Source organism: Carcharhinus amblyrhynchos, chromosome 4 (assembly GCF_965287045.1).
Source record: "Carcharhinus amblyrhynchos chromosome 4, sCarAmb.v2.hapA, whole genome shotgun sequence".
Classification (NCBI taxonomy): Eukaryota; Metazoa; Chordata; class Chondrichthyes; order Carcharhiniformes; family Carcharhinidae; genus Carcharhinus; species Carcharhinus amblyrhynchos.
The window spans coordinates 8,487,077-8,511,728 of NC_137327.1; the positions used below are offsets into that span (position 1 = coordinate 8,487,077).

Sequence of the window (24,652 nt, forward strand, 5' to 3'; positions counted from 1 at the left end):
CACGGACATGAGCTATGTTTAAAGACTTTATTTTGTTGATTAAATGGTGGGAATGAGTGCTTAAAAAAAAAAGGTTCCTTACATACATTTCTTCCGCCGCCCACAGTAGTGTTGCTTTTGGTTTCTCCTGTGATGCTGATGCTTTGATTGTTGCTGATGGTGAGAGCGGCGATGGTGTTGGTGATGATGTCTGGTACGCACTGGCCATTGCTGCAGTCTGTGCTCCACCGCTCGCTTGAAGAGTGCGTGAGGGCGATAGCCGGCAGCCGAGGTGTAGTTGTGTCTCAGTGCCAGGTGATGAGGTAATGGAGTTATAAGGTATTCATTTTCTTGGCTCCGTATTAAACCTGACTGGAAGACAAATGGGATTTTTGTTTTTTTTTTGTCAGATGTTAAATCACAGGAAGGCTGCCAGGTGATGCCTCAAGTCTCAAACACGAAAGGGCACAGAGGAGATTTACAAGGAAGTTGCCTGGATTGGGTGGGACGTGTTATGAGGATAGGTTGAGGGAGCTCGGTCTTTTCTCCTTGGAGAGACAGAGGATGAGGGGGTGACCTGATAGAGGTGTATAAGATGTTGCGAGGTATTAGAACATAGAACATAGAACACTACAGCACAAACAGGCCCTTCGGCCCACGAGTTGCGCCGATCACATCAACACCTATCTATAACCCCCAATCCCATAAAACCCCATATACTCATCCAGAAGTCTTTTAAAAGACCCCAGCGAGTTCGCCTCCACCACCACTGACGGCAGCCGATTCCACTCACTCACCACCCTCTGAGTGAAAAACTTACCCCTAACATCACTTCTGTACTTTCCTCCCCGCACCTTAAATCTGTGTCCTCTCGTAGCGACCATTTCAACCCGGGGAAATAGCCTCTGAGAATCCACCCTATCCACTCCTCTCAACATTTTATAAACCTCTATCAGGTCACCTCTCAACCTTCGTCTCTCCAGGGAAAAGAGTCCCAGCTCCCTCAACCTAACTTCATAAGGCATGCCTCCCAGTCCAGGCAATATCCTTGTAAATCTCCTCTGTACCCTTTCAATAGCTTCTATGTCTTTCCTATAGTGAGGCGACCAGAACTGCGCACAGTACTCCAAATGAGGCCTGACAAGGGTCTTATAAAGTTGCAGCATTACCTCCCGACTCCTAAACTCAATCCCTCGATTAATGAAGGCCAGTACACCATACGCCTTCTTGACCACCTCTTCCACCTGCGGGGCCGATTTAAGAGTCCTGTGGACCCGGACCCCAAGATCCTTCTGCTCTTCAACACTACTAAGACTCCTGCCCTTGATAGTGTACTCGTTCATCCCGCTGGTTCTGCCAAAATGGACGACGACACATTTATCCGCGTTGAAGTCCATCTGCCACTTCTCCGCCCAGTCCTGCATCCTATCTATGTCCTGCTGCAACTTTTGACATCCTTCCAGACCATCCACAACACCACCGACCTTCGTGTCATCAGCGAACTTACTTACCCATCCCTCCACTTCCTCATCCAGGTCATTTATGAAAATGACAAACAGCAAGGGTCCTAGAACAGATCCCTGGGGCACTCCACTGGTGACTGACCTCCATTCAGAAAAAGACCCATCCACAACCACTCTCTGCCTTCTGCAGGCAAGCCAGCTCTGGATCCACAAGGCCAAAGGCCCTTGGATCCCATGCCCTCTCACCTTCTCAAGAAGTCTTGCATGGGGGACCTTATCAAACGCCTTGCTGAAGTCCATGTACACCACGTCCACGGCACTTCCTTCGTCAATGTGTTCAGTCACATTATCGAAGAACTCAACTAGGCTTGTATTGATTGAGTGGATTCTCAGAGGCCTTTTCCCAGGGCTGAAATAATTGCCACAAGAGATCACAGGTTTAAGGTGCTGGGGAATAGGTGCAGAGGGGATGACAGGGGTAAGTTTTTCACTCAGAAGGTGGTAGGTGTGTGGAATCGGCTGCCACAGTGGTGGTAGAGGCAGATTCAATAGGGTCTTTTAAGAGGTTTTTGGATAAGTACATGGAACTTAGTAAGACAGAGGGTTATAGGTAAGCCTACTAGGTAGGGACATGTTCGGGACAACTTGTGGGCCGAAGGGCCTGTTCTGCTGCAGTTTTTCTATGTTTCTTAACATTTCAGGGGACACTGTGGCAATGGTGGCACAGTGGTCAGCACTGTTGTCTCACAACACCAGGTACCCGGTTTCAATTCCAGCCTACGGTCACTGCCTATGTAGAGTTTGCACATTCCCCCCATTTCTGTGAGGGCTTCCTCCGAGTGCTGCTGTTTTCTGCCATTGTCCAAAAGATGTGTGGGTTAGCTTGATTGGCCATGCCAAATTGACCCCGAGTGTCAGGGGGAGGAGTGAGGGAAATATATGGGGTTGTGGGAATAAGGCCTGGGTGAGGTTGTGGTCGGTGAAGACATGATGGCCTAATGGCCTCCCTCTGCACCGCAGAGATTCTAATGTCACCAGGCCAACAATCCAGAGGCCCAGGCTAATGTTCTGGGCCTATTGGTTCAAATCTCATCATGGCAGCTACTGGAATTTAAATTCAATTTAAAAAAAAGCTAAAATTAAAAATGTCTAATGATGACCATGAAACCATTGTTGATTGTTGGAAAAACCCAGATGGTTCATTCATGCTCTTTGGGAAAGAAAATGTGCTGTCCTTAACTGGTCTGGTCTACATGTGACTCCAGAGCCACAGCAATGTGGCTGACTCTTAAATACCCTTCAAAATGGCCTAGCAAGCCACTCAGCTCAAGGACAATTGTGGATGGGTTATAAATGTTGGCCCATCTGGCGATGTCCATTTCCCCTAAACAAACCAATGAATAAATTTGATTCATTTGAAAAAAAATCTGGAGTTGAAAGCTAGTTTAAGTGTTGGTGACTATGAACTATCACTAATGGTTTGAAAAATCTATCTCGTTCACTAGTCTCCTTACCTAGTCTGACCTACGTAAGTTGATAGCAATATGGTTGAATCTTAACTGTTTGGAAGGGCAATTAGGCACAGGCAACAAATATTGACCTTTGTAGTGACATCCACCTCCCATGAAAGGAAAAGAAACATTTTGGGGCTCTTAAGAGACTTCACGTATTTCCTTATTGGGCTGTATGGTAGCACAGTGGTTAGCACTGCTGCTTCACAGCTCCAGGGTCCTGGGTTCGATTCCCAGCTCGGGTCACTGTCTGTGTGGAGTTTGCACATTCTCCTCGTGTCTGCATGGGTTTCCTCCAGGTACACTGGTTTCCTCCCACAGTCCAAAGATGTGCAGGTTAGGTTGATTGGCCATGCTAAGAAATTGCCCCTTAGTGTCCAGGGATGCGTAGGTTAGAGGGATTAGTGGGTATAATATGTAAGGATATGGGAGTAGGGATTGGGTGGGATTGTGTTCGGTGCAGACTCGATGGGCTGAAGGGCCTCTTTCTGCACTGTAGGATTCTATGATTCTAAATGGTCAACAGCCTCAATTTAAAGGCCACGGTGGCACAGCAGTTAGCACTGCTGCCTCACAGTGCCAGGGACCTGGGTTCAATTCTGGCCTTGGGTCACCGTCTGTATGGAGTTTGCACATTCTCCCCATGTCTGTGTGGGTTTCCTCCCACAGTCCAAAGATATGCGGGTTGATTGGCCATGATAAATTGCCCCTTAGAGTCAGGAAGACTAAGAGGGTAAAAATGTGGGGTTACGGGGATTGGGATTGGTGTCAGTGTAGTCTCGCTGGGTCAAATGGCCTCCTTCTGCACTGCAGATTCTGTGATAATGTGACTCTACAGTCAAGATAAAAGTCCACAAATTCATGGTGCAATAGGCAATTAGAAAGGCAAATATTTTGGCCTCCATTGCAAGAGGATTTTTGTTCAGAAGTAGGGATGTTTTACTGCAATTATACTTGGTCTTGGTGAGACCACACCTGGAGTACTGTGTACAGTTTTGGTCTCCCTACCTAAGGAAGGATATACTTACCATAGAGGAACCACAGCAGAGGTCCACTGGGCTGAACCGGGGTTGGTGGGACTACGTTATGAGCAGAAATTGATTTGACTGGGCCTGTATTTATCAGCGTTTAGGAGGATAAGAGATCTGACTGAAACATATGAAATTCTAACAGGCGGGACAGACTAGATGCAGGGAGGATGTTTTCCCTGGTTGAGAAACCTAGAATCACGAGACATAATCTCACAGCATGGGATAAACCTTTTAGGGCTGAGATAAGGAAATGTTTCTTCACTGAAAGGATAGTGGACCTGTGGAATTCTCTACCAGTGAAGGATGTGGAGTTCAAGTCACAATGTATTCAAGAAAGAGATAGATATTTTTTTCAATTCTAATGGCAGGTATGGGGAGAAAGCAGGAACATGGCACTGAGATAGACGGTCAGCTATGACCATATTGAATGGTGGAGCAGGCTCAAAGGGCCAAATGGCCTACTTCTGCTCCTAGTTTCTGCGTTTATTCTCTTAGCAAGTTTAGTCTACTTTAAAGAAGATATCACTGATCCCTCACCAGATTGCACCAAAAAGCTAGGGGTCTGGTCCATAATCATAACAGCCCCATTAATGCTCTATCTTTAATGCTACCTTTACCAGTTTAAATCATCTAATTTACATGCAGGTTAATATCACCCATCACACTTCCCGCTGCCTCAGAAAAGCAGCCAGCATAATCAAGGACCCCACGCACCCTGGACATTCTCTCTTCCACCTTCTTCTGTCGGGAAAAAGATACAAAAGTCTGAGGTCACGTAACAACCAGTTCAAGAACAGCTTCTTCCCTCACTTTTGAATTGGCCTGTCTTATATTAAGTTGATCTTTCTCTACACCCTAGCTATGACTGTAACACTTCATTCTGTACTCCCTCCTTTCCTTCTTCCCTATGTACTCTATAAACGGTATGCTTTGGCATGCAAGAAACAATACTTTTCACTATATCCCAACACATGTGATAATAATGAATTGACTCAACCCTACATGCTAGCTTTTAGTGACTCACAAACAAGAACACTCAGGTCCCTTTAGATATCAACATTTCTCAACTTCTCAGCCTTTAAGAAATACCTTGTCTTTCTGTTTTTTTACAAAGTGGATAAGTTCACTCTTATTCACATCATATTCCATTAGCTGTGTTCTGGCCCATTCACTTATCCTGTCCAAATCTCCTTGCATTCTCCTCACAACTCGCATTCCTATTTCGTTTTGTGTCATCACCAAATTTAGAAATATTAGATTTGACCCCCATGTGTAAATCATTTAGAACGATTGTAAATAGCTGTGACCCAATCACTGACTGACCCTTGTGGTTCCCCACAAGTAACAGCCTGTGAATAACCCATTTATTCCTACCCTCTATTTTCTGTCTGTTTAGTCATTCTTAATCCATACAAGTGTCCCACCCTCAATCCTACGTGCTTTAATTTTGTTTACTAACCTCTTATGTGGGACCTTAATCAAATGCCTTCTGAAAGTTTTATTATGAATGTCAAGCAGAATTCAGACCTCATCTCACAGCCACATATTTATGCAGCAGGACCAGTCAAGTTCCTGATTAGGATGTTGATAATGTGGGAATTTAGCGATAGTAATATGGGTTTCCTCTGGGTATTCTGGTTTCCTCCCATAGTCCGAAAGATGTGCTGCTTAGGCGCATCGGCCATGGTAAATTCTCCCTCAGTGTACCCGAGCAGGTGCCGGAGTATGGCGACGAGGGGATATTTACAGTAACTTCATTGCAGTGTTAATGTAAGCCAACTTGTGACAATAATAAATGAACTTTAAACTTTGAACGTCAAGGTGAGATGGTTAGATTAAATCTTGTGGGAGATGACCATCGCCTGGAACCTTTGTCACATCAATGTTGCTTGGCTCTGACAAGGGGTCATCCTGATTTGAAATGTTGGCTCTATTCTGTCTTTACAGATATCTTTCCCTGTCTCTGCTGCAGCTGCCAGATGCTGTCACACCTGCTGAGTTTCTCCAGCACTTTCTGCTGTTGCTTGGCATTTTTCCGCTCGAATGACTTTACACGGTCGTACATTTGATAAATGGGGAAACCATGAACTTTCTCAATTCCAAACATGACTCTGACATTAGACTTTATAAATGATCTACATTGACAGTGTTGGGTTGACGCGCCCTAAATGTTTTTTTCACTTCTGGAGAGAACATCATCAAACTCTTAAAGTGACTCTGTCCCTTTTTAAAGTTGTATAAAAGTTGTTTTTTTTTCAGTTATTCACATTAAGAGATATTGGGACTGGTGGCCACAAGGTTGGTCAAAGATTTAGGGTGGAATTTTCCAGCCAGGTTCTCCCCAAGACCAGAAGATCTTGCCCGAGGTCAACAGACCTTTGCATGGTTTGTTCCAACCTCTATCACTGGCGGGCAGGATGAGAAAATTCCACCCATAGACCTCTTTTTATTCATTCGTGGGACATGGGTGTCACTGGCTGGCCAGCATTTATTGCCCATCCCCAGTTTTCCTTGGAGGGAGGTTGAGAGTCACCCACATTGCTGTGGCTCTGGATTCACAGGCCAGGTAAGGACAACAGATTTCCTTCCCGAATGGACGTTAGTGAACCATATGGGATTTTCCCTGGCAATCAACAATGGTTTCATGGTCAGTAAATTCTTAATTCCAATTTTTTTTTATTGAATTCAAATTCCACCACTTGCCATGCAGGATTCGAACCAGAGTCCCCAGAACATTAGCTGAGTTTCTGGATTAATAGTCAAGCGATAATACCACTAGGCCATCGCCTCCCCTTCACGGAAGAGAAAGAGAAAGAATGGGAGGTCTGGAGAGAAAATTTCAGAGTTTCGGACATAGGCAATTGAAGGCACCAATGATGGAGAATTAGATCTAGGATGCACAAGAGGCCAGAAATGGTGGAATACAGGGACCTCAGAGAGTATAGGACAGCGGGAGGTTACAGAAGAATTAAGTCAATGAAGGATCTAAAAAATGGGAGAATTTTCAACTCAAGGAGTTGCTGGAAAGGGAATCAATGTCAGTCAATCACCACAGGGGTCAGAGGTGAACAGGATTAGGTGCAGGTTAGGCTGTGATAGCAGTATACATACAGAATGGGTCACAAGAGGTCAGCCTGCAGAGTGGCTGGAATAGTCGCGTCAGCTAACAAGTGCATAGTTGAGGATTTCAAGAGCAGGTGAACTGAAACAGGGTAAGCAATGGATCTTTTGACAGAAGGGGTGGGGAAATATAATTCATACTTAATATTAAAATTCAAAAGAGTGAGCAGGAACAGTGGAAATTAGGAGTTCATGTCCATAGATCTTTGAAGGTGGCGGGAAATACTGTGGGAATAGTTAGCAAAGCTTATGGATCAGAAATAGAGATGTTGGGTGCGATCTCACCACTGGTTCACATCACAGTCCCACTGCAGTGAAGATGGAGAATTTGACGACAAGCCAAATCTCTGTCAGTTGTGAGGAGAGGTTGGATAAACTCGGTTTGCTTTCACTGGAACGAATGAGGTTGAGGAGTGACCTGATAGAGGTTTATATGATTATGAGTGGCGTGGACAGAGTGGATAGTCAGATGTTCTTTCCTAGGGTAGAAAAGTCAAGTACTAGGGGAAATAGGTTTAAGGTGCTTGGGGGAAAAGTTTAGAGGGGATGTGCGAGGCAAGTTTTTTATATGGAGGGTGCTGAATGTCTGGAACACACTGCCCGGGGAAGTAGTGGGAGCAGGTACGATAGTGGCATTTAAGGGGCATCTGGATTAATAGATGAATAGGATGGGAATAGAAGGATATGGGCTCCCTAAGTGCATGCAGTTTTAGTTTAGGCAGACATCATGAGCAGTGCAGGCTTGGAGGGCCTGTTCCTGTACTGTATTGTTCTTTGTTCTTGCCCTTTGTTCACTGCAGCGGGATGGTAAAATCCCACTGGTGTGAACGGTGGGAAAGTTCCGGCTGCTGAGTTCAAAAGCATGAAGAACCCCTATGAAACCCTGGCTGGTCAACAACTCGAGTATGGGTCCAGCTCCGGTCGCCATGCTTCAGGAAGGATGTGATAGCACATGAGAGGGTGTGGAGGGGATTCACTGGAATGGCTCTAGGGATGAGGGATTTTAGCCACAAGGTTTGGTTGGAGAAACTGAGGTTGTTCCCCTTGGAGCAAAGGAGGCTAAGGAGAAATTTTATAGAGGGGTGTAAGATCATGACCAAGTTTAGATAGGGTAAACAAAGAAAAGCTGTTCCAAATGACCAATTATACAACAATTGATGGACACTAGCTTTGGCCAAGAGATACAGGGGGAATGTGAGGAAGAAAGTATTTGCCAAAAGAGTGCAAATGACCTGGAACCTATCACCCATGACACAAAGACTATCAGATTCTTCGAAAGGAAATTGGATGGGCATTTGAGAGAAATAATGTTTATTTATTTACTAGTGTCACAAGTAGGTTTACATTAACACTGCAATGAGGTTACTGTGAAAATCCCCTAATTGCCACACTCCGGCTCCTGTCTGGGTACACTGAGGGAGAATTTAGTGTGGCCGATGCACCTAACCAGCACACCTTTGTACAGTGGGAGGAAACCGGAGCACCTGGAGGAAACTCACACAGACACAGGGAGAATGTGCAGACTCTGCACAGACAGTGACCCAAGCTGGGAATCGAACCTGGGTCCCTGACACTATGGGGCAGCAATGCTAATCACTGTGCCACCCCAAAGTTGAAGGGATAGAGTGGGGGGAATAGGATTGACTTGATTACTCTGCAGAGAACCTGCGTGAACTCAAAGGACTGAATTGGCTCCTTCTGCACTGCAATGACAATGACCGTAAGTGATGCAAAATGCTGACCATAAAATTCCAATTTTCCTGACCGCCAGAGAGTTGCACTAACCATGGACTGGCTCCAGAATCCACAGTTCTTTTGTTTAGGAAATCGATACCCAGACTGCCTGCCAAAATACACTTTTCCCCTGACAGTGACAAAGAGCTAAAAGGTGCAGATAATCCAGCCTTCAGCATGCTCGTGCCCGTCATCGCACTTGACTTGCCCTCAGCCCAAAATAAGCAGTGTGCTCTAAGCTCTAAAATAAATAGACACACATTGTAATCCCTGCGAAAACCATGGCATGACGAACATAGAGGCTTTCTCCTGTCTTCAACTTTATGTAGCTGGAATATATCTTACCCATCCTTGCTTCATAAGAAAAAGCAGGACCTTCAGTAACACCTTCAGTTTCACTTGAGTTCCTGCCAAAGTTTATATAAGGCTGCACATATTCCACTGAAAAGGTAGGCATAGGCAGCACAGTGGTTAGCACCGCTACCTCACAGCGCCAGGGACCTGGGTTCGATTCCCGGGTTGGGTCACTGTCTGTGCAGAATCTGCACATTCTCCCCGTGATTGCATGGGTTTCCGCCAGGTGCTCTGGTTTCCTCCCACAGTCCAAAAGATGTGCTGGATAGGTGCATCATAAGAACATAAGAACATAAGAAATAGGAGCAGGAGTAGGCCATCTGGCCCTTCGAGCCTGCCCCGCCATTCAATAAGATCATGGCTGATCTGTCGTGGCTCAGTTCCACTTTCCCGCCCTCTCCCCATAACCCTTAATCCCCTCTCTTATCAAAAACCCATCAACCCGCTTCTTAAAAATATTTAGCGAGGCAGCCTCCACCACTTCAACGGGCAGAGAATTCCAGAGATTCACCACCCTTTGAGTGAAGAAGTTCCTCCTCAACTCCGTTCTGAACTGCCCCCCCTTTATCTTGAGGCTGTGCCCCCTAGTCCTACTGTCTTTTTTGAGCGGGAAGAGTCTTTCCACCTCTATCCTATCCATCCCATTCATCATCTTATACGTCTCAATGAGATCTCCCCTCATTCTTCTAAACTCTAACGAGTACAAGCCTAGTTTATTCAGCCTCTCCTCATAGCTCAACCCCCTCAACTCCGGTATCAGCCTAGTAAACCTCCTCTGCACTCCCTCCAAGGCCAAAATATCCTTGCGCAGGTGCGGCGCCCAAAACTGCACACAGTACTCCAGCTGCGGCCTCACCAATGCCCTATACAGCTGCAGCAAGACCTCCCTACTTTTATATTCAATCCCCCTCGCTATGAAGGCCAGCATCCCATTCGCCTTCCTGACCACCTGCTGCACCTGCAGGCTGGGTTTTTGCGACTCATGCACAAGGACCCCGAGGTCCCTCTGCACCGTCGCCTGCTGCAGTTTTTCGCCACGTAAGTAATAGTCCTTCCTACCATTCTTCCTACCAAAGTGGACCACCTCACACTTGCCAACATTAAATTCCATTTGCCATTTCCTGGCCCATTCGCCCAGCCTATCTAGATCCTTCTGCAGACTCTCCACACCCTCCGCACAATTTGCCTTTCCCCCAATCTTGGTGTCATCAGCAAATTTCGACACCCTACACTCGGTTCCCTCCTCCAGATCATCTATATAAATGGTAAATAGCTGAGGCCCCAGCACCGACCCCTGGGGCACTCCACTAGTCACCATCCGCCAATCCGAATAGCACCCATTGACCCCCACTCTCTGCCTCCTATTTGACAACCAATCCTCTATCCACGCTAACACCCTACCCCCAACTCCATGTCCTCTGACCTTCTGCAGCTAAATTCTCTCTCAGTGTACTCGAACAAGTGCTGGAGTTTCACAGTAACTTCACTGTAATGTGAATGCAAGCCTACTTGTGACGCCAGTAAATAAATAAACTCATGGTGCTTGCAACCAGTGCTATATTTTATTGGGCAGCTGAGATGTTATTCAGGGAGGAAGGGTCAATCAGTTGTCCTCCTTTGTACTTTCCATTCCAATTAAATATGATAAAGAGCTACTGTGCTATTTGGACAGTAAAGTACAACATGCAGTACAAGTACAAAGAGGTGAATGTAAGCATCCATCAATGTTACAATTCATGCCAGTAGTTGTTTGATTGGATGAGCATTAAGACCATGGCTAGAACTCTAAAGCACACATCACTAATCAGGCTTCTGGAAAACCCACACACCTCAACAACCTTCCAAAACTGCCAACATCATATTCTGCCCAATGGATCCATGCAGCTCTCTAAGTTCCACATAAACCTCCTTTCACCCTTTTTCATGCAGCCAAAGCCACATGTTTTTCTGTTCCTCTCTCCTTTATGTATTCCCTCGAACTTCCCTATAAACGCTACTGGTCTCAGCTACTCCTCATAGTGGCGAGTTCCATGTGCAAGCTGCTCTCCAGGTAGCTAAGATTCTCCTGAAATCCCAATTAATAGTGACTATTATATAAAGGAAGCCCTGCATTTATATAGTACCTTTTACAGGTTCAGGCCATTCCAAAGTGACCCACAGCCAATGAAGTACTTTAGAAGTGTGGTCACTGTTCCAATGTAGGCAACACAATCAACAATTTGTGCACAATAAGATCCCACAAATAGCAATGTAACAGAATTTAACAGTGCAGAAAGAGCCCCTTCATTCCACTGAGTGTCCACTGACTCTCCAAAAGACTATCCTATTCAGACCCTCCCAACTACCCTATCCCCATAACCCTCAACATTTACCTACTTAATCCATCTAACCTACATATCTTTGGATACTAAGGGGCAATTTGGCACAGCCAATTCACTTAACCTGCATATTGTTGGAGTGTGGGAGGAAACCAGAGCACCTGGATGAAATGCATGCAGACATGGGGAGAATGTGCAAACTCCGCACAGACAGTCACCCAAGGCCAGAATCAAACCCAGGTCCTTGGAATTGTGAGGCAGCATTGTTAACCACTGTGCCAAGCCATGCATATTTTAGTGGGCACAATAAGAAGTCTCACAACACCAAGTTAAAGTCCAACAGGTTATTTGGAATCACAAGCTTTCAGAGCGCTGCTCCTCCATCAGGTGAGTGGAGAGTTAGGTTCACAAATACGGCATGTATTTTAGTGGGGTTGAGAACCAGGACATTGGATAAAATGCCCTGACTCATCTTCAATGTCCATTGAGACAGCAGTCAGAGCCTCATTTTAAGACCCCATCCAATGGAACAGCACTGCCACGGTACTGCAGTGGAGAGTTAGCCTAGATTTTTGTGCATAGTCACCAGAGAGGGACTCAAACCCCCAATCATCTGCCTTAGAGCTGAGAGAGCTCTCTGCTGATCCACAGCTGACACGTGTGTTCATGACCTTTAGAATGATTGAAAGGGGTTGTTCAAAAGATTTGCATGAGTAAAGCACTTTCACAATCTCAGGATGGCCACAAGTGTCAAGCAAATACTTCTGGAGTGTTGCAGCTTCAGAACGTAAGATAGCAAAGGTAATAGAACTGGTGAGTGTTATTGATGGGATTGTCTGATTGGCAGTCTCTTTTAAGGCCTGTTCCCAACCATTCAGATACTGCAGCAAGTACTAACACAAGGAATCAACTCCTGTCAGCCTTCCTTATCCTGCAAATGGATAAAATGTTCGATACACTCCCATATGGAATGGATATGGCATACAGCATTGAGTGGGGGTGTGGGGAGGGGGGAAAGGGGGGCAAATAATCGCAAGAGGTGGGGGGGGAGGGAATAGTCGGATATACTGATAGAGTGAGATGAAGTTCATGTGGAGCAGAATTCATAGAATCCCGACAGTGCAGAAGGAGGCCATTCAGCCAGTTGAGTCTGCACCAACTCTCTGACAGAGCATCCCACCCAGGTCCTATTCCCACAATCTCATATATTTATCCCACTAATTCCCCGCTAATACACCAAGGGGAAATTTAGCAAGACCAATCCACCAAATCACTGGTGTAACCATGTTGATTAGAAATTGTATTAGTATACTGTGAAACATATTGTTTCTTGCGCATTATACAGACAAAGCGTACCATTCATAGAGAAGGAAAGGAGAGAGTGCAGAATATAGTGTTACAGTCATAGCTAGGGTGCAGAGAGAGATCAACTTAATGCGAGGTAGATCCATTCAAAAGCCTGATGGTAGCAGGGAAGGAGCTGTTCTGAGTCGGTTGGTACGTGTCCCCAGACTTCTGCATCTTGTTGGGCTGAACGACTGTCTGTACAGTCATCTATACTTCACTGCTAATCTCCATGCAATCCTCTGCGCAACCACTTCATGCAACAGCTCCTCCTTTGCACCAGCCATCAGATAAATGGTTGGGGGGGGTTGCAAAACCCCATCCTTTGCCAGGGCATAATGTCCATGTCTCCAAGTTGTCCTACCCTGATAATTAGCTTCTACTGGGAGTCAGTGGCACAGGATTACACTTGTTCCTGCTCTGTTGCCACAACAAAGAGTTAATGCTTTGCCCAAAACCTGGGTGGCCGACCGCAAGTTCCAAGCATTTTTATTGGTGGCCAACAAAAACAACAGCAAGAAGAAAAGAAAAGTTTTATTTAGGGCCACATGCTTTGGAATACATGTCTGGTCACAAAATCTAAAACAAAGTCTTTTCCGAATTAATTAAACAAAATGTGTCTGTGAATGTCTAACTTCTGACCTTGAAAATAAAAATTTTGCCTGAGGATAGTTGTACCCAACAAAAATCAAATTTTAGAAGGAAATTAGTGTCAGGCCTGACTTTATGTGAAAGCTCATTGTGACTTGAGGGAAAAGAATAAAAGAATACTTTGGAATATCGGAACATCATTTCCAGTGTTGTGATAGCCAAGGCTGGTTAATGTAATTAAACATGACTTTTCATTGTACACCACTCATTTGTTTCCATTATATAAATACAGGCATGGGAGGCCATTTGACCCATCCCAGGCCATCAATTGGGTGGCATGGTGACATAGTGCTTAGCATTGCTGCCTCACAGCGCCAGGGACCTGGGTTCGATTCCCGGCTTGGGTCACTGTCCGTGCAAAGCCTGCACATTCTCGTCGTGTCTGTGTGGGTTTCCTCCGGTTTCCCTCCACACTCCAAAGACACGCTGGTTAGGAGTGCTGGCCAAGCTAAATTCTCCCTCAGCGTACCTGAACAGGCACTGGAGTATGGAAATGAGGGGATTTTTCACAGTAACTTCATTGCCGTGTTAATGTAAGCCTACGAGTGACACTAATAAATATACTTTCCTTTATCTGCCATTCGGTTGTCCGGTTGCACATTTTATTGAGTTTCTAATTTGGGTCTTGAGCTGCCCATTCTTCCTCCTCACATTTCATAGATTCATAGAATCCCTACAGTACAGGAGGCCATTCAGCCCATCCACATCCTTTCCTTGTGACCCCACGTTTCAGTTTAGTATTATGCATGAACCTTATCAATTTAGTCGAAGACATGTTAAAGTTCCAAATAGACCATAGCATATTTAGTCGGGGTGTAATTTTGTTAAAAGGTCAGAGAGAATTTATTTAATAGGATCTTCCTTGCCTGAAACTATGATGCCTACCATTCATTATAGTATTCTCACAAGGGTACTTAGAATTAATAGAATCCCTACAGTGCAGAAGGAAGTCATTTGGCCCATCAAATCTGCATCTTATTCAGGCCCCCATAACCCCACATATTTACCTTGGCCAATCCACCTAACCGGCACATCTTTGGAATGTGTGAGGAAACTGGAGCACCCAGAGGAAACCCACACAGACACAGGGAGAAAATGCAAACTCCACACAGACAGTCACCCAAGGCTGGAATCAAATCTGGATCCCTGGCACTTAGAGGCAGCAGTGCTAAATCACTGTGTCACAGTGCTGCCCAAGGTATTGCTATGTCATTTGTTTGATGGTTCTATTGTTATCTATCCTAGACTTGACTTCTTTCTTGAATGTAAGAAGCAAATCCGTGTGTTCCCCAAACGAAAACCATGGATGGACAGGGCTATCCACTGCTTGCTGAAGAGCTGTTCTAAGGCGTTCAAGTCTGGCGGCACTGACCTATACAAGAAAGCCAGCTTTGACCTAAGAAGATCCATCAAAGATGCCAAAAGACAATACTGGACCAAGCTAGAGCCCTAGATTAGCCACACCGACCCCTGCCAGCTATGGCAAGGCCTGCAAGACATAAAAGGCTACAAGATGAAGGCATGTAAAATCGCCGGCTCCAACACACCACTTCCTGATGAGCTCAATGCATTCTACGCCTGTTTTGAGCAAGAGGTCAGAGACAACATGCCCTCCACCCTGGAAGCCCTGGACGAATCTGTATCTGGGGTCACCATTGCAGGTGTCAGGGCAGCTTTCTCGAAGATCAACACACGGAAAGCGACTGGCCTGTATGGGGTACCAGGCGAACACTCAGACCGTGCACGGATCAGCTGGCATGAGTATTCACAGACATCTTTAATCTCTCTTTACAACAATCTGAGGTCCCTATCTGCTTCAGAAGATGACCATCATCCCGATACCTAAGAAAAACCAAGCAGCGTGCCTTAATGAGTATCGGCCAGTGGCTCTGACATCCATCATTATGAAATACTTCGAAAGCCATGGCCCGAATCAATTCCAGCCTCCCAGGCAACCTGGATCCACTACGGTTTGCCAACTGCCGCAACAGGTCTACAGCAGATGTTATTTCCCTGGCCCTGCACTCAACCCTGGAACACCTAAATAAAAAGGATACCTATGTCAGACTCCTACTTATTGACTACAGCTCAGCTTTCAAACAATTATTCCCACAGAATTCATCACTACACTTCATGGCCTGGACCTTGGCAATTCCCTCTGCGACTGGATCCTGAACTTCCTAACTCACAGACTGCAATCAGTAAGGAAAGACAACAACTCCTCCTCCATGATCATCCACAACACCGGTGCCCCACAAGGCTGTGTTCTCAGCCCCCTACTATAACCTTTATACACCTATGACTGTGTGGCCAAATTCCCTCCAATTCGATTTTCAAGTTTGCTGACGACACCACTGCCGTGGGTCGAATCCCAAACAATGACAAGACAGAGTACAGAAATGAGATAGAGAATCTGGTGAACTGATGCAGCAACAATAATCTCTCCCTCAATGTCAACAAAACAAAAGAGATTGTCATCGACTTCTGAAGCATAAAGGAGAACGTGCCCCTGTCGACATCAATGGGGACGAAGTAGAAAGGGTTGACAGCTTCAAGTATTTAGGTGTCCAGATCACCAACAATCTGTCTTGGTCCTCCCACGCCAATACTATAGCTAAGAAAACCCATCAGTGCCTTTACTTTCTCAGAAGGCTAAAGAAATTTGGCACGTCAGCTACGACTCTCACCAACTTCTGCAGATGCACCATAGAAAGCATTCTTCCTGATTGTATCACAGTTTGGTGTAGCTCCTGCTCTGCCCAAGAATGCAAGGAACTACAAAAGGTTGTGAATGTAGCCCAATGCATTACACAAACCAGCTTCCCATCCATTGACTCTGTTTACACTTCCTGCTGCCTCGGCAAAGCAACCAGCATAATTAAGAACCCCACACACTCCAGACATTCTCTCTTCCACCTTCTTCCTTCAGTAAAAAGATACAATTGTCTGAGTTCACATACCAACCAACTCAAGAACAGCTTCTTCCCTACTGCTGTCAGACTTTTGAATGGACCTACATTCGTTAAGTTGATCTTTCTCTCCACTCTAGCTATGACTGTAACACTACATTCTGCATTCTCTCGCTTCCTTCGCTATAAACAGTACGCTTTGTCTGTATAACGTGCAAGAAACAATACTTTTTACTGTACGTTAATGCATGCGACAATAATAAATCAAATCAAACCAAATAAAATCAAGTGTGAGTAATGCTACTTTATTTCCAATCCTGTGATATTCACTGACGAATGACAGTTGTTGGCAATTCACAAATTTCACCCCAACCTCTCTTAAAACAGTGGAAGAGATACCTTACATCCCAAAGGACTTGTTAACTTTGAGCTTTTTAAGCTTTCCTAAAACCTGCATTTTATTATTGCTGACACCCTTAAATCTTAGGGATTATTTCCCTCAAGGTGAGGCAATTTGCTATTGTTTTCCTCAGCAGATACTTCAGGGAAGTATTCATTGAGTGTGCCAACTATCTTTGGCTCCTCTGTTACACCTCCATGGGCAAGCATTTAAATGGTGTGCTGCTGTGTTCAGATTTTAAACTGATCGCCAATTCCTGTCTCAATCACCACTTTAACATGTTGCTAGAAGTTTCTCATGACCTTTCCAGAGGGCTGCCTCTCTGCAGATGGCCATTGCGCCAACACCCCGCTCCCTTCCTAGCCTGGGACCACACAATTGGTTGTCTTCAGCATCCGAGGGAACTATTGTAGTTCTCTATTGGAAGAATTCCCTTTGGATTCATAACAACCGTGTGATTATTAAGTTGGAGAGAGTCCACAGCAGTGTAAATCATAGACCTATTTTTTTGGAAACAGTGAACCGATTGCCCTTTCTTGTTATAAAAACATCTTCTGAAAGACAAAAATACTACTGTACTTACTGAGGGAGGCAATGGCCTAGTCGTATTATCACCAGACTATTGACCCAGAAACTCAGCTATTATTCTGGGGACCCGGGCTCAAATCCCACCAGGACAAGATGGCCAAATTTGAATTCAATAAAAAGCATCTGGAATTAAGAATTGACTGATGACCATGAATTGATTGCCATAAAAACCCATCTGGTTCACTAATGTCCTTTAGGGAAGGAAATCTGCCATCCTAACCCAACCTGGCCTACATGTGACTCCAGAGCCACAGCAATGTGGTTGACTCTCAACTGCCCTCTGAACCAGGGCAGCAAGGGATGGGCAATAAATGTTGGCCCAGCCAGCGACGCCCAGCTCCCATAAATGAATAAAAACTTAAGCAGGGTAAAGGACAGGGGCAGGGGGGGGCGAATCAGCTGGTAAAGTGTCAATGAAGATCTTTTGAATTAGTTAAAATGGTGAGAAGGTTGTCACATTTGTATTCACTGGAGTTTGACAGAGTCAAGAACTGGAAGACCCATCAAAACCAGACCTTTCAGGGATAAGATTAGGTACATTTCTTCACCTTAAGGATGGCAAAAGTTTTGAACTCTTTTTTGCAAATGGCAAGTGATACTGGGATCAATTTGCTCATTTTAATATGAAGGTAATAGATTGTCGTTAGCCAAAAGTATTCGGGATATGGGCGAAGGGAGTGGAGGATACTGAGTTGGGTCACAGATCAGCCATGATCTCAAGTGAATGGCAGAGCAGGCTAGAGAGAGTGACTAAATCACCTCCCCCCGTCCCCACGCTCTCACCCTCCCGTTGAATGGCATCACACAGTGAGGGACTGTCAGCACGGCAGTCACAGTGGGGTCACCTTGTCGGTCAGAGCTTCTGAAATCTGGACACGCTGGTGGAATTGCCGCCACTCGGTTTTGGCAGTCGGGAATGATGGAAGGAGCGGAGAATCCAGTGGGAGTTTCGAAAAGGCTTTCACACCAGTGGGTTTTCCCGTTATGGTTGTCCCCATCCACTTGGTGGGCCTTCCCATTGTATCAATTCCTCTACATATGGACTTCCCCCCTTTCCTGCTAACAGGGTTTACAATAGGTTTTCTAAATTGGGGAACTGGTAAACAGAACTTGCCGGGGGCACAGTTACGTACAGCTCCCAGGGGGGAAGGGTGATGCCTGGGCAGTGCCCTGACACTGCCCCCTGGCACTGCAAGGTGGGAGCTTCTCTTGGGAATGTTCAGGATAGATGGTGGGGTTGGGGGTGGTGGGGGGAGGTCTGTGGGTGCGTTCGTTGTCATTAATTAAAGATGGGGCACTGTTTCTGTCAGGAAAGGCTGCTGTGTTTTGTTTGACTTCAGGCTGGAATTCTCCCATTTCGCCCGCAGCTGGGACTCTCTGGTGTGGCCGCAGTGAATGGAGTTTTGGTTGAGAGCCAAGTTCTCCATTCTCATTCACAGCGGTGGCGGGGCATATGAGATCGGGGAATTCCAATCTAAGTGTCAAAGAAGTGTGGCAGGGAAAGCTGGCAGTGGGGCTGGAGAGCGGCACGGTGGCACAATGGTTAGCACTACCATCTCACAGCGCCAGGGACCCGGGTATGATTCCGGCCTCGGGTCACTGTCTGCGCAAAGTCTGCAAGTTCTCCCCCTTTCTGCAGCGCTTTCCTCCGGGTGCTCCGATTTCCTCCCACAATCCAAAGGTGTGCGGGTTAGGTTGATTGGCCATGCTAAATTGACACTAGTGTTGGGGGATTAGAAGAATAAATGTGTGGGGTTACGGGGATAGGGTCTGAGTGGGATTGTGGTCAGTACAGACTCGACTGGGCTGAATGGCCACCTTCAGGGATTCTATGTTAAGCTACATCCCACTTTTCCCACCTGGGTTGACAAATCCTCAAAAAACTGAGCAGATTTCACCCCCTGTGCAGGAACTTCTGGCTATTTAAAATAGTTGGAACAGTCGGATTTCCAATAAACAGGAATGACATTGACAGTGAAAATTCCAAAAGCTTATCCCTCAGGATTTTGCACTGAACATTCAACAGGATTCACCTCAAGCTCAGGCTTTTAATCTTCACTATGTCTTAATGGCTTTAGAGTATCCTGACAATCAGAGTGCTCTTGGATAGTCAACAATATCTTGGAGCCATTTACAATAAATCTAATCTTCAGCCTCTGATCTAAACTTCTACATTGAAGTTTGAGACGTGCAAAGAGGCACATGATAAGAAACTGAGATTACCATAGATTTGACTCTGGGCGGCATGGTGGCACAGTGGTTAGCACTGCTGCCTCACAACCTCACTGTCTGTGCTTTATATGCTCTGTCTGAGGCCAGAACTCTCTATTCACCTGACGAAGGGGCTAACCCCAAAAGCTTGTGAGTATATTATCAAATAAATAGGTTGGACTAAAACCTGGTGTTGTCAGACTTTTTACTGTGACTCACAACGCCAGGGATTCGGGTTCGATTCCCAGCGGCACGGTGGCACAGTGGTTAGCACTGCTGCCTCACAGCGCCAGGGACCTGGATTCAATTCCCGGCTTGGGTCACAATCTGGGTGGAGTTTGCACATTCTCCCCATGTCTATGTGAGTTTCCTCCCACCGTCCAAAGATGTGCAGGTTATGTTGATCGGTCATGTTAAATTAACCCTCGTGCCAGGGAGAATGGCAGAGTTAATGTGCAGGGTTGCGGGGTTGGGGCCTGGGTGAGATTGTGGTCGGTGCAGACTTGATGAGCCGAATGGCTTCCTTCTGCACTGTGGGGATTCTATGACTGCATCCAGCATAGCTTATCTACAGTTTGTGAGGTTGGGAAGGAGGTGGGGAGATAAGAACATAAGAACATAAGAACGTAAGAAATAGGAGCAGGAGTAGGCCATCTAGCCCTTCGAGCCTGCCCCGCCATTCAATAAGATCATGGCTGATCTGTCGTGGCTCAGTTCCACTTTCCCGCCCTCTCCCCATAACCCTTAATCCCCTCTCTTATCAAAAACCCATCAACTCGCTTCTTAAAAATATTTAGCGAGGCAGCCTCCACCACTTCAACGGGCAGAGAATTCCAGAGATTCACCACCCTTTGAGTGAAGAAGTTCCTCCTCAACTCTGTTCTAAACCGCCTCCCCTTTATCTTGAGGCTGTGCCCCCTAGTCCTACTGTCTTTTTTGAGCGGGAAGAGTCTCTCCACCTCTATCCTATCCATCCCATTCATCATCTTATACGTCTCAATGAGATCTCCCCTCATTCTTCTAAACTCTAGCGAGTACAAGCCTAGTTTATTCAGCCTCTCCTCATAGCTCAACCCCCTCAACTCCGGTATCAGCCTAGTAAACCTCCTCTGCACTCCCTCCAGGGCCAAAATATCCTTGCACAGGTGCGGCGCCCAAAACTGCACACAGTACTCCAGCTGCGGCCTCACCAATGCCCTATACAGCTGCAGCAAGACCTCCCTACTTTTATATTCAATCCCCCTCGCTATGAAGGCCAGCATCCCATTCGCCTTCCTGACCACCTGCTGCACCTGCAAGCTGGGTTTTTGAGACTCATGCACATTAGGTTGCTGGCAGTGGGGGTGCTGGTATCACTTGGTGTTTCGCTACATAGTGCAACGACAAAAACAATAAATCAACAGAGCACCTCACTCAGTACCAACTCTCATAAATCCTAGCCTTTGGCTCAAGTCCTATGTTGGCACAGGTCTGGGAGCAGGTTGGCTGAGTGCCCAGGTACAACATTTCATTCACTCCTTCATTCGCACTGCTGCCCACACGTGCAACACAGTTCTAAACATACCACGCTGCCATTGTTACTGTGGCCCTCAAAGGTGCCAGCTGGTCAAGAGAGGACAATGAGACTGTTTCTGGTCAAGGGTCAGAAACCAGGAGTCAGAATGGTGCTGACACAGACCTGAGACATTGTTCACTCGCAACACATAAGAAATCAATCCCACTGTTGTTTTCTTCAAATCCAATAGAGGATAACAAATAGATAACACACACATGAATACAAGAAATAGAAGCAGAGGGAGGCCACCAGCCTCTTCTTGTCTGCCCCACCATTCAATACCATTGTGGCTGACTTATGCTGGCCTCAGCTCCTTTTCTGAGTCTTCCCCCATCGCCCTCTATTTCACAGATATTTATCCACCTCCACTTTAAACACTCCTCATGACCCAGCCTTCACTACCGTTTGGGGCAGAGAATTCTAGAGGTTCATCACCCTCTATAAGAAGAAACATCTACGCATCTCAGTTTTAAAGACCGGCCCTTTGTAGCTATGTCCCCTTGCTCAAGACTCTCTCACGAGTGACACAATCTCACCATCTATCCTACCAAGCCCCACCGCCTCGCAGGATCTTATATGTTTGAATAAGGTCACCTCTCCCTCATCTAAATTCCAAGGAATACAGACCCAGACTATTTAATCTCACCTGACAGGACAATCCTCTCATCTCAGGAATTAGCCTAATGAATCTCTTTTGGATTGTCTCCAATGTTACTAAATCCTTTTTTTAGGTAAGGTGGCCAAATCTTTATGCCAGGTGTGGCCTTACCAATACACTGTACAATTGCAACAAAACCTCCCTATTTTTAAACTCTGCAATAAACTTTGCAATAAAATTCAAAATGCCGTTGTCCTTCTGAACCACTTGTTGGGCCTTCCTGCTAGCTTTTTGTGATTCGTGCTCTTGAACACCTAGATCCCTCTGTACTTCACTCACCTGCAGTCTCCCTCCATTTAAATAATAATCTGCCTTTTTATTCTTCCTACTAAAGTGCGTGAGCTCACACTTCCCCACATTAAAACTCCATTTGCTGGGTTTTCACCCAGTCAACCAATCTATCAATATCCAGTTGCAGAATCACAGAATCCTCATTACAATCTGTCCTTCCATCTATCTTCGTATCATTGGCAAATTTGGAAACATTACATTCAGTTAATTCCTCCAGGTCATTAATGTAAATAGTGAACAATTGTGACTCCTGTGGTACTCCACTAGTTACATCTTTCCACTCTGAAAAGGACCCCATTATTCTAACACTCTGTTTTCTATATGACAGCCAGTTTTCAATCCACGCTAACACACATCCTCCAATTCTACGGGCTTTTACTTTGTGCATCAGCCACTTATGCAGCACTTTGTGAAATACCTTTTTGGAAAACTAAATGCACGACATTGACAGGGTCCCCTCTATCCACTCCCCTGTTACATCCTCAAAGAATTGGAGTAAATTTGTCAATCATGATTTACCTTTAATTAAACCATGTTGACTAAGTTTGATTATATTCAGCTTTCCTAAATGATTAGCTATTTCTTATTTGATTTTTGATTCCAGTGTCAAGTGTCATAGACACACAGAGAGATCTGGGAACACAGGTCCACCGATCCTTAAAAGTGGCAGCACAGGTGGAAAAGGTGGCGAAGAATGCATGTGGCATGCTTGCCTTCATTGAATGGGGCATCAAGTACAAAAGTTGGCAAAGTATGTTACAGTTATTTAAAACGCTGTTTAGGCCACATTTGGAATATTGTGTCCAATTCTGGTCACCACACTACCAGAAGCATGTGGAGGCTTTGGAGGGAGTACAGAAAAGGTTGAACAGGATGTTGTCTGGTATGAAGGGTATTAGCTGTGAGGAGAGATTGAATAAACTGGGATTATTTTCCCTGGAAAGACAAGAGGCTGAGGGGCGACCTGATGGAAGTTTATAAAATTATGAAGGGTATGGATAGGATGAACAGTTGGAAGCTTTTTCCTAGGGCAGCAATGACAATTACAAGAGGTCACCAGTTCAAGGTGAGGGGGTGGGGGGAGGGGGAGGGGTGGTGGTGGGGAGAAGGTTCGGTGGAGATGTGCGGGGCAAGTTTTTTTACACAGAGAGTGGTGAGGGCCTGGAATGCACTGCCAAGTGAGGTGATTGAGGCAGATATGTTAGTGATATTTAAGACTTATCTGGATAGATACATGAACAAACAGAAATAGGGGGATATAGGTGGCTGGTCTCAACAGGACAATGTGATTGGCACAGGGTTGGAGGGCCGAAGGGCCTGTTCCTGTGCTGTACTGTTCTTTGTTCTTGTTCTTTGTTGTTTTGCCAATAATAAATGTTAAACTAACTGGCCACTTGTTCCCCGCTTCTGCCTTTCCCCCTTTTTGAACTAGGGTTGTTTTCCAATCCCCCAGAATTTAGCGAGTTATGAAAAATTTCAACCAGTGGGTCTATCATCTCTGCAGTCACTTCCACTAACATTCTAGCGTGGAGTTCATCGGGTCCTGTCATCCTTCAGCCCCTTGAGTTTCTCTAATACGCCATCCCCTTGCGATTGGGTTTTTTTTTTGCAGATACACTCAGAGCAAATCAAGGTAAAATGGCACCTGCATTATCGCGAGCCTAAACAGAAAACTTGCACTCACACAGCAACTTTCTTGACCTTCAAAGCACTTTTCTGCCAATAAATTACTTCTGCACGGTGGCACACAGCGAGAGCCCTCAAACAGCAAGGAGATTCACTGCTACATCATTTGTTGTGATGATGTTGACTGAGGGGTAAATATCAGATGGGACACTGGGGAGAACTCTCTCAAGACTTAATTGAAGTGTCAATGTGGATTATGTGAAGTCCTGAAGTGAGGCTGAACAGAAACGAGAGATTCCACTGAGTCAAGGCTACCAGTCATGTACAAGCACAGAATCTCAGATTATGAGCAAAGTTATCGTTTAGTTTGTGATCTGTTCTCTAATCTTATTTAATAAAACATTTGTCATTCTGGCCCAGTGCACAGAGTTCCCTCTTCACTTTAAACCGCAAACAGGCCAGATCCCTTCACTGAAGACTTGATCAGTTTTCCACAGAGATTAGTACAGGTGCCCTGAAACCGATTCCGTTTCAAAAATGCTGGAGAATGAAATATTGTGCAGTGTTACTATTTTTTAATTAATTTACAGGATGTGGGTGTTGCCGGCAATGGCCAGCATTTGTTGTCCATCCCTAACTGCCCTTGAGCTGAGTGGCTTGCTAGGCCATTTCTTGGGGCAGTTAAGAATCAAACACGTTGTTGGGGATCTGGTGTCACAAACAGGCCAGACCAGATGAGGACGGCAGATTTCCTTCCCTAAAGGACATTAGTGAAGAAAATGGGTTTTTACAACAATCAAGTTATGGTCATTGTCAGGCTTTGAATATCAAATTTTCAATTCAAATTCCATCATCTGTCATAGTGGGATTCAAACCTGGGCCCCTAGACCCAGGGTCTCTGGACTACTA

General features: G+C 45.6%; 1 protein-coding gene across 1 annotated transcript in view; it reads right to left on the minus strand.

Annotated features, from left to right (window-relative positions):
• The window catches only part of adamts18 (ADAM metallopeptidase with thrombospondin type 1 motif, 18), a 250,197-nt gene that overhangs the window by 145,656 nt on the left and 79,889 nt on the right, over window positions 1–24,652 (minus strand). The window contains exon 4 of the mRNA XM_080188061.1: window positions 87–351. Within this exon, the coding sequence (XP_080044187.1) occupies window positions 87–351 (265 nt within the window). The remainder of the gene's footprint in view (window positions 1–86; window positions 352–24,652) is intronic.